The 14,170-nt window shown below is 38.4% G+C and overlaps 1 protein-coding gene across 5 annotated transcripts in view; it reads right to left on the bottom strand.

The window, feature by feature from the left end:
- Window positions 1-153: 153 nt before the first annotated feature.
- Window positions 154-14,170, bottom strand: part of LOC106882356 (ubiquitin-like modifier-activating enzyme 6) — a 417,419-nt gene continuing 403,402 nt past the window's right edge. For all 5 annotated transcript variants that reach the window (XM_089358757.1, XM_089358755.1, XM_089358756.1 and 2 more), the window contains 5 exons: window positions 10,276-10,389; window positions 8,712-8,839; window positions 5,184-5,271; window positions 4,195-4,289; window positions 154-353 (listed from right to left, as the gene is read on the bottom strand). In XM_089358757.1, coding sequence (XP_089214883.1) covers window positions 233-353; window positions 4,195-4,289; window positions 5,184-5,271; window positions 8,712-8,839; window positions 10,276-10,389 — 546 coding nt within the window. In that variant the 3' untranslated portion in view covers window positions 154-232. The remainder of the gene's footprint in view (window positions 354-4,194; window positions 4,290-5,183; window positions 5,272-8,711; window positions 8,840-10,275; window positions 10,390-14,170) is intronic.

Raw genomic sequence — 14,170 nt, 5'->3', positions numbered from 1 at the left:
ATGGGTTAACTATATTAAAACAGATAAATACTAATTCAGTAATAACTGATGAGTTCTTACTTTAATAACATTTCTTAAAATGAAACATCACTTTTATTGATGTTTCTTTGTTGATGGAAAATAACTCACAAAAGATTTACATAACACACCAGCTTTGATTCAGTATTTATTTGACATCTACAGAATTTGTCAACAATTATAACTTTGAATTCTTTAAAATTTAGGTTAATTATCATAATCCAAAATAGTAGCGTAGAGGTGGTCCAGGAATGTCTTCATCTTCCTCTGATTCCAGAGACACAATTAGGTCGACATACGTTTGCTGTGCTAATGGTTTGATTAGTTTTATCATGCTGAAATTAAAGAGATGAGAAAACCTTTAGCTAAACTTGGTATTGAAAATAGTTTTGATAAAAGTACTGCTCTTCCTTTTCAAGTACAAGTTAGAATAATCTCAAAGCAAATTAAAATAGTCAGCTGGAGAGGAGGTTCTGCGAGGTTCCTCACAGGCAAAGAACACAGGTACAAGATTTTCTGGGCAGGGAACACTGACGGGGTCGGGGGGCGTAGGAATACTTCTAGCGGAGAAATGGGTGGATAAGGTAATCGAGGTCGTTAGAGTAAGTGACAGAGTACTTAAGATTAAACTAGTGCTTCATCATAGATTAGCTACTGTCATCTCAGCCTATGCACCTCAACCGGGGCTACCAGATGTTCTGAAAGACCAATTCTATGACACCCTCTTGCAAACTACCTCGTCAACGAGTGACAGGGACCTTCTCTTTGTGGCTGGAGGCTTCCATGGCATACATAGAGGCTATGGCTTCGGTTCCCGCAACGAGGAGGGAATCAGAGTGCTGGAGTTCTGTGATGCAACCGATCTTATGGTCTGCAATACCAACTTCAGGAAACCTGCCAGTCACCTACCGCTCTGGCAGACAATCTAGCCAAATCGACTACATCCTCGCCAGAAATAGGGAAAGAGGGCGGCGTATAAATGCCAAAACCTACCTTGGCGAAGAATGTACCCCACAACATAGATTAGTAGTTAGCGACTTTGGGATCAAGGCAAAATGGGTGCCCAGAGTTAGACCGGCTTGGAGGAGAAGGGTGTGGAAGCTTAAAGACCCTGCAAATGAACAGAGACTTAGAGACAAGTTACTTGAAGCATTTAACGAAATAGAAGGGGATATAGCATCATACAACGTGGAAGACAATTGGAGATTTCTGCAGGACAACCTGTTGAAAGCCACCGACCAGATTTGTGGGTGGTGGAACAAGGAGGTAGACAGGGCTATTAGACAAAAGAAACAGGCTTGGAGGTACTGGAAGAACGGTGGTAGCAGGGAATTGTACCAATGTGCCAGAGGGGAAGCAGATAAGAAAAGATTTGCCAATGTTCTGTGCCATGAGGACCAAAGACTCGAGGTATTTCGTGTTGCAAGACAGTGTAGGAGAGAGAATAGTGATGTTGTAGGAGAGAAATGTGTTCGCATGGATGATGGTACGCTTGCACTAAATGATGTAAAGAAAGAGGTCTGGAGATGCCACTACGATAGATTGCTTAATAAAGAGAATGAATGGGAGGAAGAGAGCCTGCCGTATGTCGACCCAATAGAGGGACCAGCTATCCGCGTTGATAGTACCAGGGTAGATAAAGCAATTAAGAGTATGAAGACTGGGAAAGCCCCCGGCCCATCAGGTATCACTGCAGAGATGCTCAAAATATCTGGCAGTGTTGGCTATAGCCTAGTCACCCGTATTACGAACCAGGTGATACACGAAGGAGTCGTACCCAATGACTACAAAGGTAAAGGTGACGCTACAAAGGTAAAGGTGACGCTTTAGATACAAATAATTACAGAGGCATCAAGCTGTTAGATCAGGTTATGAAAGTTACAGAGAGGGTCATAGCCCAACTAATTAGGGAGCGAATCAATTTAAATGAGATGCAGTTTGAGTTCGTGCCAGGTAAAAGCACTACTGATGCCTTATTTCTAGTGAGACAGCTGCAGGAGAAATACCTAGCTAAGGATAAACCTCTGTACCTGGCTTTCGTTGACATGGAGAAAACCTTTGACAGGGTACCCCGATCCCTTATCTGGTGGTCAATGAGGAAACTTGGGATAGAAGAATGCTTAGTGAGAGCTGTGCGAGCCATGTACAGAGATGCTGCCAGTAAGGTGAGGGTTGGAAATGAGTACAGCAATGAATTCCGGGTAGAGGTAGGGGTCTACCGAGGTTCCATCCTCAGCCCCCTCTTATTTATCATAGTCCTCCAGGCAATCACAGAGGAGTTCAAGACAGGTTGCCCCTGGGAGCTCCTCTATGCTGATGACCTTGCCCTAATTGCGGAGTCACTATCAGAACTAGAGGAGAAGTTTCAGGTGTGGAAGCAAGGTCTAGAATTGAAGGGCCTTAGAGTCAACCTAGCTAAAACCAAAATCCTAATAAGTAGGAAGGTAGATAAAACACAAACCCCTTCAGGTAGATGGCCCTGCTCAGTATGTAGAAAAGGAGTAGGTAGTAACTCTATAAGATGTACCCGGTGCAAGCTATGGACACATAAGAGGTGCAGCAACATCAAAGGCAGGTTAACTAGGAAGTTAGTTTTTGTTTGTGGCAGATGTTCAGGTGCAATAAAGACTGTAAACAAACAGGAAACAACTTCTATCTCATTCCAGGGTGAAAAACTTGAGGTAGTCGATAGCTTCCGCTATCTGGGCGACCAAGTTAGTAGTGGGGGTGGGTGCGCTGAAAGTGTAGCTGCTAGAATAAGAATAGCCTGGGCAAAGTTTAGAGAGCTCTTACCCCTGCTGGCGACAAAGGGACTCTCACTCAGAGTAAAAGGCAGACTGTATGACGCATGCGTACGAACATCCATGCTACATGGCAGTGAAACACGGGCTGTAACTGCTGAGGACATACGTAAGCTCGCAAGGAATGAAGCCAGTATGCTCCGTTGGATGTGTAATGTCAATGTGAATACCCGTCAGAGTGTAAGTATCTTGATAGAAAACCTGAACATTAGAAGCATCAGTTGTGGTGTGCAAGAGAGACTATTGCGCTGGTATGGACATGTGGTGAGAATGGATGAGGATAGCTGCGTGAAAAAGTGCCACACCCTAACAGTTGAGGGAACCCGTGGAAGAGGTAGGCCCAGGAAGACCTGGGCTGAGGTGGTGAGGCAAGACCTTCGTACATTGGGCCTCACCGAGGCGATGACTACTGACCGAGACCTTTGGAAATGTGCTGTGCGTGAGAAGACCCGGCAAGCCAAGTAAGATCGTTGCCAGTGCCCCGGGACTGGCTTGTGCGGGTGGCACATAAAAGACACCATTTCGAGCGTGGCCGTTTTCGTGCGGGTGACACGTAAAAGCACCCACTACACTCTGAGTGGTTGGCGTTAGGAAGGGCATCCAGCTGTAGAAACTCTGCCAAATTAGATTGGAGTCTGGTGTTGCCATCCGGTTTCACCAGTCCTCAGTCAAATCGTCCAACCCATGCTAGCATGGAAAGCGGACGTTAAACGATGATGATGATGATGATGAAGTAACGCTGTCAAAAGTATTTCTGATGTCTTTATCTAATGAGTAATAAATTTGTTTCATTTTGACTAACAAACATTTGTTGAAAAAGTATCAAAACATCTTTGAGTTAATGGGAATCGTTTGAAGTGAGGTCTGTGACAATCAGCTGGATCCCATCTTTAGAAAAAAAAAATCACAACCCACTTTAATTTTGAAAGAACCACTTCTTACTAGGTCCATAAATAGTCTGTTCCAGCCATTCAAATTTGCCTTGTAATTTTTGGTACAGAACCCTCACTTAATTCCTTGGTTAACACTTCATGATTGTGACCTGGTATCACTACTCCAAGAATGACTAAATAAACACAATGATGAAGTAAATTCACATTTAACATCGATCAATGTAAGTTCAGACAATTCAAAACAAAGAGTCTACTATAATGTTATCGAAATATATTTAATTTAATTTGATCTGGGATTATTTTAATTTGCTTTCATTTCATTTATACTTGAAAAAATGTTGTTTAACACAAAACCATTGGAAATAGGGGACACACATACATATGAATAAGAGAGTGAATGATGGAAAGTGTATGGAAGAGAAGGGGAGAGTGTGTATGTGTGTGTGTGTGCATAAAAGTTGATGGAAACAGTTTGACATTACCTTTGGGTTAATCTTTTCTTATGGCCAGGCAGGATAGGAACATAAATCATTTTAGCCCCATGTACAATCATGGAGGCATTGTAGCCTGTCTTTTCCTGGAAAAAGAGGTAAAGTCATGATTCCAAACAAAGATCATGGTTTCAAACAAAGATCATGGTTTCAATTCCCAGACCAGATGGTGCATTATGTTCTTGAGGAAAACACTTAATTTGACATTGCTCCAATCCACTCAGCTGTAAATTGGTTACTCTGCACAGACTGGTATTCCATTTAGAAGGAATGGGGCCTGCTCATCAAGCTAGTTGGGTGGTATCATTAAAATGCTATAACATGAGGAAGTGCATTGTGACCAGTGGTATATAACATCTGATAGTCTGGTTGATATGGATAGTTGTACATCATTTATGTTTAAAATTGATTAAGTAAAGATAGATCAATATTGATCATCATGAGGTTTCATCGATACTGCCTTTATAAAGGTAGACTGTTACAATAAAGCTGTAACTGAAATGAGTTAGTTTCTTCTGGATTGGCTACTAGTCTATCAACAATCTATTAGCCATGAGCTGAGTCAACCTTCTCATTTTTCAAATAACCTCTCACTTTTACATTGCTTGTCTTATATTTACTCAGCCTTTAGTGTTTATCAGTTCTAAAAGAACAGAGGACCAAGGGGAATTAGATTTGAACCACAGAACTTTGAAATTTGTTAACTACCCTTGCTAAATGTTGATAGAATATCGTAACCACTGCTATCACGGAATAACACATTGAGATGTTTCTGATTTTGGGTCAACAAAGCTAGTATTATTATTTCATCTACTTCTGGAAGAATGAAAGGCAGCATTAACTCTAACAAGGATTTTAACCCATAACATAAAAAGCTGGAACCAATACTGTTGTGGATTTTGTGCAACACTACCAATTCTGCCAACCCAACATCCTGCTGACAATCAAATAATATTACAATAATGGTAAAAAAATCTTACTTTAAAATGATTTAGAAACATTTCCAAGGTGAAATCCTTGTTGCCTTCAATTTCCCATCGATCCCAAACAGTCAGTGATAATTCATCGCTGAAAAAGATTTTAACAACTTTAAAAGGTGCTTAATTACTTTATTAATTAATAAATTTATTTGTCATATCTAATTTTGAAATTGAGAAGACTTATCAACCAAAAAGGAACCTCAAGTTCCTTTGAACATAGAATTTGGTGTCTGAGATATTAGACCTATTTTTTCTCCAACAGATCTGGTTATCAAGATATGTTATACCCCTAATTGTTATGCTTACAACCAATTGTGTACAAGGATTGATGACCACAAATCATCATTGTTACCTCTTAGATAGAAAAAAAAATAGTTTCATATAAGAAGAATAAGTTTGTTAAGATTAAATTACATCTGTAGAATCAGATAATAGTGAAATAAGTGTAAAGAGCGATCAGTGATACAATGCTCATTTACTTGGATATTTCACAAAAGTGGCATTTCAGAGACCTCTTGTGTGAGCTACTCTAAGACAATCACATTGAATGGTCCAGCATTAATCTACCATCATATGGGTATCCCAATATTCTTGGTATTTTCCTTTCATATTTCTGGAATTTAGGTGGAATTGTTCACCCTGTTCATTATTTATGTCACCAAGGTTGTCTGGGAAATGATTAGGTGGCTGTGACGGTAATGCTTCTTCTCCATTAGTTTAGAGTAGTTATCTGCTTTATGGCTCTCAAAGAAATTTCTTACAATAAGAGTAAATGAAGACCTTTGGCAGTAATTACAGCTTGAATTCTACGAGGTATGGACTCATACAAAGTTTGAATTGTTTCCAAAGGAATTTTGTTCATTCTTCAGCTAAAAAAGTCTCCAGTTCTTGTAGTGATGATGGTGGAGGATATTGAATCCTTACTTGTTTTTCTAAAATGCATCATAAATGTTCAATAGTATTGAGATCTGGCGACTGTGGTGGCCAGATAAGATGTTCCATTTCACTAGAATGTTCCTCGTGCCATTCAGTAACAACTTTAGCTGTATGAATTGGTGCATTATCATCCTGAAAGATTGTGTTTCCCTCAGGAAACAGTTCCACAACTATAGGATGAATTTGATCAGATAAAATGCTTAAATAGTCTTGATTATTAATTCTGCAATGAAGGGGAACCATTGGGCTGGCGGATTTCCAAGATATAGCTCCCCAAATTATCACAGATCCTCCTTCATGTTTAACAGTTGGAAGAAGGTAGTCTGGGTCAGATGCTTCTTTTGGCTGTCTCCACACGTATACTTGGCTGGTGGTTGGAAATAAGGTAAAGGATGACTCGTCTGAGAAAATAACATTCTTCCACTGCTCTAGGGACCAATTCTGTAGGTTTTTACTCCACTCTAAACGTTTCGCAATGTTTGTTTTTGAAAGTAGTGGTTTTCTGAAATCAGGCTTTGTGCAGCTCCTGGTGAACAGTTTTTGTGGAGATTGGGTTCTTGAGGTGGTCATTAAGCTTTGCAGTAATTTTGGGACCTGTACTTTTGCGATCCTTTCTAACAGTTCGCATAAGAGTCCGACGGTTCCTATCTGAAAGTTTTGGTTTTCTTCCAGAATTTTGTTTTGACGAGGAGGTTTTTCCCTTGTTCTCAAAGGCTGTCATTACTTTCAAGAGAGTACTTCTTGATTCACCAAATATTTCGGCTGTTTTCATTATGCTAGCGCCTGCCATACGAGCACCAACAATTTGACCTCTTTGAAAGTCCGATAGATTTGTTATTTTAATGAATTTTGATTACCTTATTCTGATGATATCCGAAAAGAAACAGCAGTTTTAGCAAAACATATTAAGCAACACTAATAATAAATCAAAAAACAAAAATAAGCAAGCTTTCGATGGTTTTATAGATATTTAAAAATTATGATGCAAGGTGTTTCCATTATTTTGTCCAACCCCTGCATGTGTATGAGTGTATGCATGTACATGTGTATAGATATGTCTATATATATATATATATATATATATATATATATATATACCTGTGTATATATGTGTGACTATATCAGTATGTGGACACGACGGTAGGTGTGTTTGTATTCAATAGAAATTTATGGCAGCATTTTGACCCAAAATTGACCAGCATAACATTTAATTTTTTTTATCTTGATCTATTTAATTCTCCTTTCCCCATTTTTTATATACACACACATGTATATGTATATATGAGTATATGTGCATGGATATATGTGTATGTATGTTTGTGTATCTGTATATGTGTGTATTATGTTCATAGTTCAACAGCCTTATCTATACAGTGGATAACAAAAATATCAGTTTGAAAACTGCTTTGTAAACTCTTAATACTCTATAAATATCTTATTACTAAAGTGTTTTATTTCAGCCTCTTTAGGCCTTGTTAATGATATGTACTTGCAGCTGCATGCTAAGATGAAACTTTTTACATCCAATATACAGAAAACAGTGAATAATACATGCTCTGATATTGCAAGTAGCTGCAAGGTTGGACAAAAACCCAGCATATGCAGTTGAAACATCATTATATTAAAATAGCCATTTATGTGTCATACTTAACATATATACACTGCTGACAGGAAAGAAACTGTAGCTGCATCTGAGATGAAAACATCTTAGAGGTATGCTGTGTTAAAAACAATATATATCAGAGGAAGACGAAAATCATCCCAACAACAGCAAATGAGAACAGTAGAGGCATTTCAGCCTTCTTGTGCCCTGTCAATGACATATACTGACAGCCACATGCTGCTCTAATTGTATACACCAAATTTTTATTCAGTCAGGAAGCTATTTGCAACATCACTATTTCTTATCTATTGTAGGTGACACATTTTGTCTTGACATGTGGCTGTGTGAACACATCACTGACAAAATCCATAATGGCTGAAACACATTTAGCATTATCCCATATATGTTATTCTTTTACACAGCATATCTAAAAGAGATTTTATCACAGGCAAAAACTGCATTTTGTCAATTGTGTATTTACATTAAATATACTTAGATGGTTAATTCAATGCTGCTTTCATAGCAATGACTGAGTTTGTGTGTATCCTTGTCTTGAAATCACATGATGGTTGTAAACAAGAAGCACTGTCATACAAATGATGTCAACATGTTTGGTCATGCAGAAATATTACTTTGCTTGGAAACAGAAAGAGCATCCTACCATAGAAAATTTGCCTCAATGAATTCTGTTTGACCTATGCAAGCATGGAAACATGGTTGCTAAAATGATGATGTATGTTTGTGATTGGAGGAAATGAATATTTGTATAGTTTTGGCAAATTACTGTTTGTGAAAAAATTTCGTGTCTAAAAATATTTAAGTAGTTTTATATTTAACTAAACTTATTTGATAATGGAAGGAACTTTTAATAGTAAATATATTTTCTAAATAGGATGTGTAGAAGTGTGTGTGAAAGAATGATGTATGTAAATGATTTGGGTTCAATTCTCCAACAAATGGCATTACATCTTTGACTGGCAACTACTCACTTGATCTTCAGAGTTTCTGCTGCTCCTGGTTCTGACAGAAGCATCATTGGAAGAGCAAGGTTGAGGAAACAGTTGCGGTATTTCTCCAGAGGATGCTTATTAATTACTTTAAGAAGTTCCACTGCTGCCTGGAATGAGACAGAAGTACCATTGCAGGATGTTAAAATTGGTCTGTTATGTTACAGCTGAGGAGAAAATTAATAAATGTGTGTGTGTGAGAATTCTTCAATGGAAGACTTCACAAAAAATTGTTGAAGTGAAATATAATGGGGGGTAGAAATATCTTAAAATTCAAAATCGCAAAAAAGTTACAAAGCTGAGTTGATTTGAGATAAGAGTGAAAAGAAAGTGTGTGTGCGTGTGTGAGAGAGAGATGTGGGGGGAAATGAAAGGTCTGAGATATAAATTGGAAAATATAAATTCGCTGAAATTAATGAATTCTAGTTAAAGGTCTCAAAGAGTTTGAAATATGGGTTTTGATTCACTCTTGTACCATTATATTTCATTTGCTCTTTCCGAGACCAGGTATCTGTGTGTGTATATATATATATATATATATATATATATATATATATATATGTATTGAAGAAATCTAAATTTGTTGGGGAATGGTGAAGAAAATTTAAGAAACAAGAGGAATGGGAATTCAATTTTCTTTTCTTTTCTCCCAAATGGAAGTTATTCTTGTTAGCTAGATAGGAAGGAAGTTACCATAAACAAATACATAATAATATCTTTGACTAAACATTAGACCTGTTTTATATGAGGGAAGCCATTATGAAGTGTGTGTGTGTGTGTGTGTGTGTGTGTGTGTGTGTGTGCTGGGTAGCGAAAAAAGAGTTGATCATAAGATTTAAAATGACATTCCAACAGAAATGATAGAAATACTGTATGGCAGTAGCTGGCTTAATAGTCAACTGTCTCTAATTTCCTTATCCTGTGAAATAATGATATATTTGAAGCTCCCAGAAACTGTTGCCTCTACATCACTAAGGCTGAATATGGTACTGATCTTGGAACTATCCAAGCAGGGGGCATTTAGAACTCTTTGTTCCCTGAGACAATCACAACAAGGAGGCAAATAAGAGTAGGAGGAGGAAATATGCTGAACTGGTGGAGTTATGCCAAAGCAATGGGTAGCTAACAAGTTGTGATGTCATCAAGGTGGGATGTAGAGGGTTTACAGGCCAGATCCTCTGGACATGATATAATGGACATGTTACACAGACTCCAGTAGGCAGAAGGCCATCAGGTTGACTGTGGAGACAGCAAAGATTGCCTCAAAGTGGCTGTGGATCAGGGGTGCAAATCCTGGAAGGGGTAGTGCTAACTAGGTTTGATCAGCCCCAACTGGATTGTTTGGGTGAGGGTATCTGATGTCGAAAGACCCAAAATCATTAATGACCCCCCACCTCCCCAGGAAACATCACTGGCAATGTGTCGAAGTACATCACAGGATGATCTATGGAAAAAAAAAAGTGAAGAGAGAATTCCTTATTAGGTAAAGGATTGAAATAAAAGAAATTAGTGATTTAAATGATTTCAAGAAAGTTTGTGTACAGACCAGTCCCGATACAGTTGCTGTAGTTGTAGCAATGGCAGGAACTATACGACCTGCGATACGTTTCACCTTCAAACGGTCAGCATTCTCTATGTTGTACATGGTTGCTCGTAGATTCTGAAACAGAGAAGATCATAAAAGGAAGTTTCAAACCATAGTGGAAGATTGAAAGAAATATGGAGTGTTAACCCTGAAAATTATTAAGTAAAACAATAGAAGGAGACGATATTGATGATGTGTTGGAAAACACCAACAGAAATGATTTAACTAGTTGAATATATTTTATGTTGTGAAGAAATACAGAAGTCAAACATTTCAGGAAGTATCTTTTTATTAGAGACATGGACCTATTTTAATGTATATGTTTTATCTTTCCACTCTTACACATAACAGACAATTGGCTCATTCAAATGGTCAACAAATGTCACTCTAAACCAGAGGGGGGGAAACCCCCGTCTGCGGGTGCAGTTGCACCCGTGGGCTGGTATATTTGTATGTACAAAATATAGTAAATTTTTCAATTATAAAATTTATACAATACCTGTGCCCAGCGTCGCCTTTCTGGCACTTGTGCCTGCGACATGTATAAGGACTTTCGAGCGAGATCGTTGCCAGTGCCCCTGGACTGGCTCTTGTGCGGGTGGCACGTAAGATGCACCATTTTGAGCTTGGCCGTTGCCAGTACTGCCTGACTGACCTTCGTAAGATTTTCGAGCGAGATCGTTGCCAGTGCCCCTGGACTGGCTCTTGTGCAGGTGGCACATAAAAGACACCATTTTGAGCGTGGCCGTTGCCAGTACTGCCTGACTGGCCTTCGTGCGGGTGACACGTAAAAGCACCCACTACACTCTCTGAGTGGTTGGCGTTAGGAAGGGCATCCAGCTGTAGAAACTCTGCCAAATTAGATTGGAGCCTGGTGTTGCCATCCGGTTTCACCAGTCCTCAGTCAAATCGTCCAAGCCATGCTAGCATGGAAAGCAGACGTTAAACGATGATGATGATGATGATGATGATATACAAGATTTACACAGATTTACAAGGAGTTAGAACTTGTGATCTGCCTGTGAACCTTTTCCTTTCGAAATTTTTACCCGTCGCACTAAAAAGTTTCCCCACCCCTGCTCTAAACCAAAAATACAACTGTTATGCAGTTGTTAACCTGCTATAAATAACAGCTAAATCACACTCATTCAGAATTAGAGCTAGAAAGACTCAGAGAAATAAACCAATCCAGAAAATAAGACTATGGAAGCTCAAAGACTCAGCAAACAAACAAAAATTTAGAGATTTCCTAATGAAAGCTTCTGACGAAAGAGAGCAAGAGTTGAGAACATATAGCTTAGAGGACAATTGTAAGTTCCTGCAGGACAATCTACTGAGGGCTACAGATGAAATCTGTGGTTGGTGCAGAGTCCCAACTAGACCAAAAGTTACATGGTGGTGGAACAAGGAGTTAGACAGTGCTATAAAGGCAAAGAGACAGACCTAGAAAGACTGGAGAAATGATAGAAGCAGAGAATTATATCAGGTAGCCAGAAGGGCAGCTAGGAGACAGGTTTACATAGCAAAATGAATAGCAGAAGGTAAGAGATTTTCAAATGTTTTACAGCATGAGGATCAGAATCATGAGGTGTTCATGATTGCAAAGCAGTGTATCAGGGAGAATAGAGATGTGGTGGGTGAGAAATGTGTGCGAATGGATAATGATATGCTTGCATTTAGTGACTCAGAGAAGAAAGGTGCATGGAAATATCACTATGAAAGGTTACTAAATGTGGAAAATGAATGGGTGAAGGAGAGTCTACTAAATATTGAACCAATTGAGGGACTGGCCATCAGAGTTAATAGCAGCATAATACATAAGGCAATTAAGGATATGAGGTCAAGGAAAACCCCTGGGCCATCAGGAATCACTGCCAAGATGATTAAAATTTCCAGCGGTGTAGGATACAGCTTAGTCACCTGTATAATCAATCAGATTATTCACAAAGGAGCCATCCCCAATGACTGGTGTAGTAGTATTATAGTTAGCTGCTACAAGGGTAAAGGTGATGCCTTAGATAAAAACAACTACAAGCAGCTGCAGGAAAAGTACTATGCCATTGTACTTAGCCTTCATCGACCTGAAGAAAGCTTTCGACAGAGTTCCCCACTCTGTTATCTGGTGGTCTCTAAGGAAGTTAGGAGTAGAGGAGTGGCTTGTTAGAGCTGTACAAGCCATGTACAGTGGTGCTGTCAGTAAGGTGAGAGTTGGCCACAAATATAGTGATGAATTTAGCATACAAGTAGGGGTTCACCAAGGCTCAGTGTTTAGCCTACTCTTATTCAGTATAGTCCTCCAGGCCATAACAGAGGAATTCAAAACTGGATGCCTGTGGGAACTGCTATATGCTGATGTCCTTGCTCTTAGTGTAGAATCTTTAGCAGAATTGGAGAAGAAATTCCAGGTATGGAAACAAAACCTGGAATCCAAGGGCCTTAAAGTTAACTTAGCAAAAACCAAAGTTGTTAGTAAGAAAGAAGATAAAACTCTCTTTCCATCAGGTAAATGGCCCTGCTCAGTATATAGGAAAGGAATTGAAAGGAATTCCATTCACTGCACCCAGTTTACACTGGACACATAAGAGGTACAGTGGAATCACAGATAGATTAACAGATAAAGTCGTCTTTGTATGTAGCAGATGTTCAGGAACAATAAACACTAAAAGCATATGGGACTTAGATTCTCTCAAATGCCCAAGAGGTTGTAGATAGTTTCTGTTAGTGAAGTATTATTTCTAAAATACTTCTAGGTGAAGTAATGTTTCTAAAATAAGAATAGGGTGGAGGAAGTTCAGAGAGCTATTACTTCAGTTAGCAACAAAAGGACTCTCTCTCAGAGTGAAAGGTAGACTATATGATGCTTATGTGCAAACAGCTACACTCCATGGTAGTGAGACATGGGCTCTGAATGCAGAAGATATGCATAGACTAGAGAGAAATGAAGGCAGTAGGTTCTGTTGGATGTGCAACATCAGTGTGCATGTATGACAAAGTGCAAATGTATTGAGAGAAAAATTGAGCATAATGGAAAAGTCTTTGATGTTTCAAGCCTATGCTCATCAACAGAAAGGATTGAGGGAGAAAAAATGTGTAGAGATTAACAGTTCAACATGATATATATATATATATATATATATAAATATTAAGTGAATATTATAAACCTGCAGTTGACTAAAGCAGAAAGAAATAATTAAACCCTGTCAACGTTTTTGTTAGTTGAAACAGAGGTGTTAGAATGATGGAAAGAATGTTTTGCAGTATTTGGTCCAACTCTCTTTGCTCTGAGTTCAAATTCTGCCATGATCAACTTTACCTTTTATCCTTTCAGGGTTGATAGAGATGTACTGACCCACCAAACTAACAACTACAATGACATCAATTCCAAGTTGTATTGACTCAATTTGGCTGCATTTTCCAAACGTTGGTGTCATGGACAGGAGAGACTTCCATGCAATGACAACATCTAGTCTTCCTAAAAAAAAATCTTGCCCAGCCTGTACCTACATGTGTTGATACATTATAAACACTGGAAGATGTACTTGACTGATTTCATCAAGCATAGAACAAGTAGTAGTTTTATAAAATTAAACAAAAATCTACGCTACATAAAATTTGAACTCAAAAATATAAAAACATCAAACTTAATATAGTATCCTTGATGCTTCTGCTTTGTTTTAATAATATATTTCAAATACATCATGGCATATCATTGGAGTTTTAAAATTGTAAATGATTTCATCATTGAAATAATTATATGAATGGGTTCTGGATGTTAGCCTGGAAGAATTAAATATCTTAAACTATAGACACAACAGAAATTTTACAGTGGAATTTTATACTCAATTATTTTCAGTCT

This window comes from Octopus bimaculoides, chromosome 10, assembly GCF_046866305.1.
Source record: "Octopus bimaculoides isolate indiv1 chromosome 10, ASM4686630v1, whole genome shotgun sequence".
Lineage (NCBI taxonomy): Eukaryota > Metazoa > Mollusca > Cephalopoda > Octopoda > Octopodidae > Octopus > Octopus bimaculoides.
This window is presented reverse-complemented; position numbering and strand designations above follow the sequence as displayed.